Source organism: Gekko japonicus, unplaced genomic scaffold, assembly GCF_001447785.1.
Source record: "Gekko japonicus isolate JY-2015 unplaced genomic scaffold, Gekko_japonicus_V1.1 scaffold1133, whole genome shotgun sequence".
NCBI lineage: Eukaryota > Metazoa > Chordata > Lepidosauria > Squamata > Gekkonidae > Gekko > Gekko japonicus.
Window position 1 is genome coordinate 596,729 of NW_015162514.1, and position 1,782 is coordinate 598,510.

General features: G+C 52.4%; 1 protein-coding gene across 1 annotated transcript in view; it reads left to right on the forward strand.

Annotated features, from left to right (window-relative positions):
- LOC107106098 (C-factor-like) overlaps window positions 1–1,075 on the forward strand; it is a 14,944-nt gene extending 13,869 nt beyond the window's left edge. Inside the window, exon 5 of the mRNA XM_015406186.1 lies at window positions 933–1,075. Within this exon, the coding sequence (XP_015261672.1) occupies window positions 933–1,046 (114 nt within the window). The 3' untranslated portion in view covers window positions 1,047–1,075. The remainder of the gene's footprint in view (window positions 1–932) is intronic.
- The last annotated feature ends 707 nt before the right edge of the window (window positions 1,076–1,782 follow it).

Here is a 1,782-nt window from a genome sequence, read left to right on the forward strand (position 1 = left end):
AGGTAGTGTGACCTAGCTCACAGTTTTATAGCCTCTGGCTCACATATTTTTGTCTTGGCTCAGGAAGGATGGCCCCGGAGCAAACTAATTCATGCTCACCTGCTCACAACTTTAATGCCAGTAGCTCCGAAGTAGAATTTTTGCTCACAAGACTCCACAGCTTAGAGGGAACATTGGCACTGGTATTTCTGGCCACTGTGGGACACAGAGTGTTGGACTGGATGGGCCTTTGGCCTGATCCAGCATTGGCGTCTCTTATGTTCTTATGACTCCCTGGCGTTGTACCCCACTGGGGTCCCTCCCCAAGCCCTGCATTCCCAGGCTCCACTCCCAAATCTCCAGGAGCGTCCCAACCAGTGTTCCTTCTAAGCTGAGTGAGTGTGAGCCAGCTCACAGTTTTTTAGCCTCCGGCTCACAGATTTTTGTCTGAGCTCGGGAAAGAGGGCTCCAGAACAAACTGATTTTATGCCGTAGCCAAATCGCTCGCTCACAACTTTAATGCCAGCAGCTCACAAGGTAGAATTTTTGCTCCCGAGACTCCACCGCTTAGAAGGGAGCACAGGTCCCAACGCAAAGATGGGAACATAAGAGATGCCAATGTTGGATCAGGCCAGTGGCCCATCCAGTCCAACACTCTATCACACAGTGGCCAGAAATACCAGGTGCCATCAGGAGGTCCACCAGTGGGGCCAGGACACTAGAAGCCCTCCCATAGCTGCCCCCCCCAAGCACCAAGAAGACAGAGCATCACTTGCCCCAGAGCCCCTATCTATACCTTGTGGCTAATAGCCACTGATGGAACTCTGCTCCATATGCTTATCTAATTCCCTTTTGAAGCCGTCCATGCTTGTAGCCGCCACCACCTCCTGTGGCAGTGAATTCCAAGTGGGAAGCTCACCAACACTGCTTTCTCTCTCTCTCGATCCTCATAGGCTCCCTTGAAGGTCCAGGAGGCCATTCCCGGGATCCTCTCTGTTCTGGCACGTCTCAGTGAAAAAGACAACGGGAGGTTTCTCAATGGCCAAGGGGGGACCCTCCCCTGGTAGCAGAGAGGCACGGATGCCGGAGACCACAAGCGCCGCTCTACATCTCAGCTCTGGCACAGGTGTGCCGCGACAGGAAGACGGATTCCTCTTTTTTATATATTGTTAGCAGTACTGTAACGAAACTTGAAAGTCACTCTTCTCATATTGTGCGTTTTTTCCCTTTTAGCCTTCTTGACAATGGCAAAACCTTAATAGCTTTGGATGTCTTCTTCATGGCTCAGGAAAAGCCAGTGCGGAACCGTAGTTTTGCAGGCAGGGTTTGCCTGGGGGCCAGTTTACAGGGGACACCACTCCCGGCCTTATCTCGGCTCTTGCCAGCTTGATGGCAGGGCTCCGTGACATCCATCAAAAGCGCCACATATTTTCTTCCTCAGTGGTTGCGCTTGGTGCGACACAATGATAGTTGTGCAGGGTGGTTCCCCCCCCCAACAGATGGATTCGCTGACAGAATTCCCAGGATCCTTTGCAGCGGGGCCTGGTGTGTTGTTTGGGCCTGACGTCCTTGCGTCCCACTATGTATGTGGTCCCCAGGAGCTTGAGTGAGCCAGCCTCCTGTTTGTGAACAAAAAGTCACCAGAAGACTGCATCCAAATGAATCTGGGAGTAGTTCAGCCCTCTGCATTATAGGGTTGACAGCTCTGGGTTGGGAAATTCCTGGATATTTGGGGGTGGAGCCTGGGGAGGGCGGGGTTTGGGGAGCCATTTTCTTTGCCTGAAAGTCAGTTGTAATTCCGGG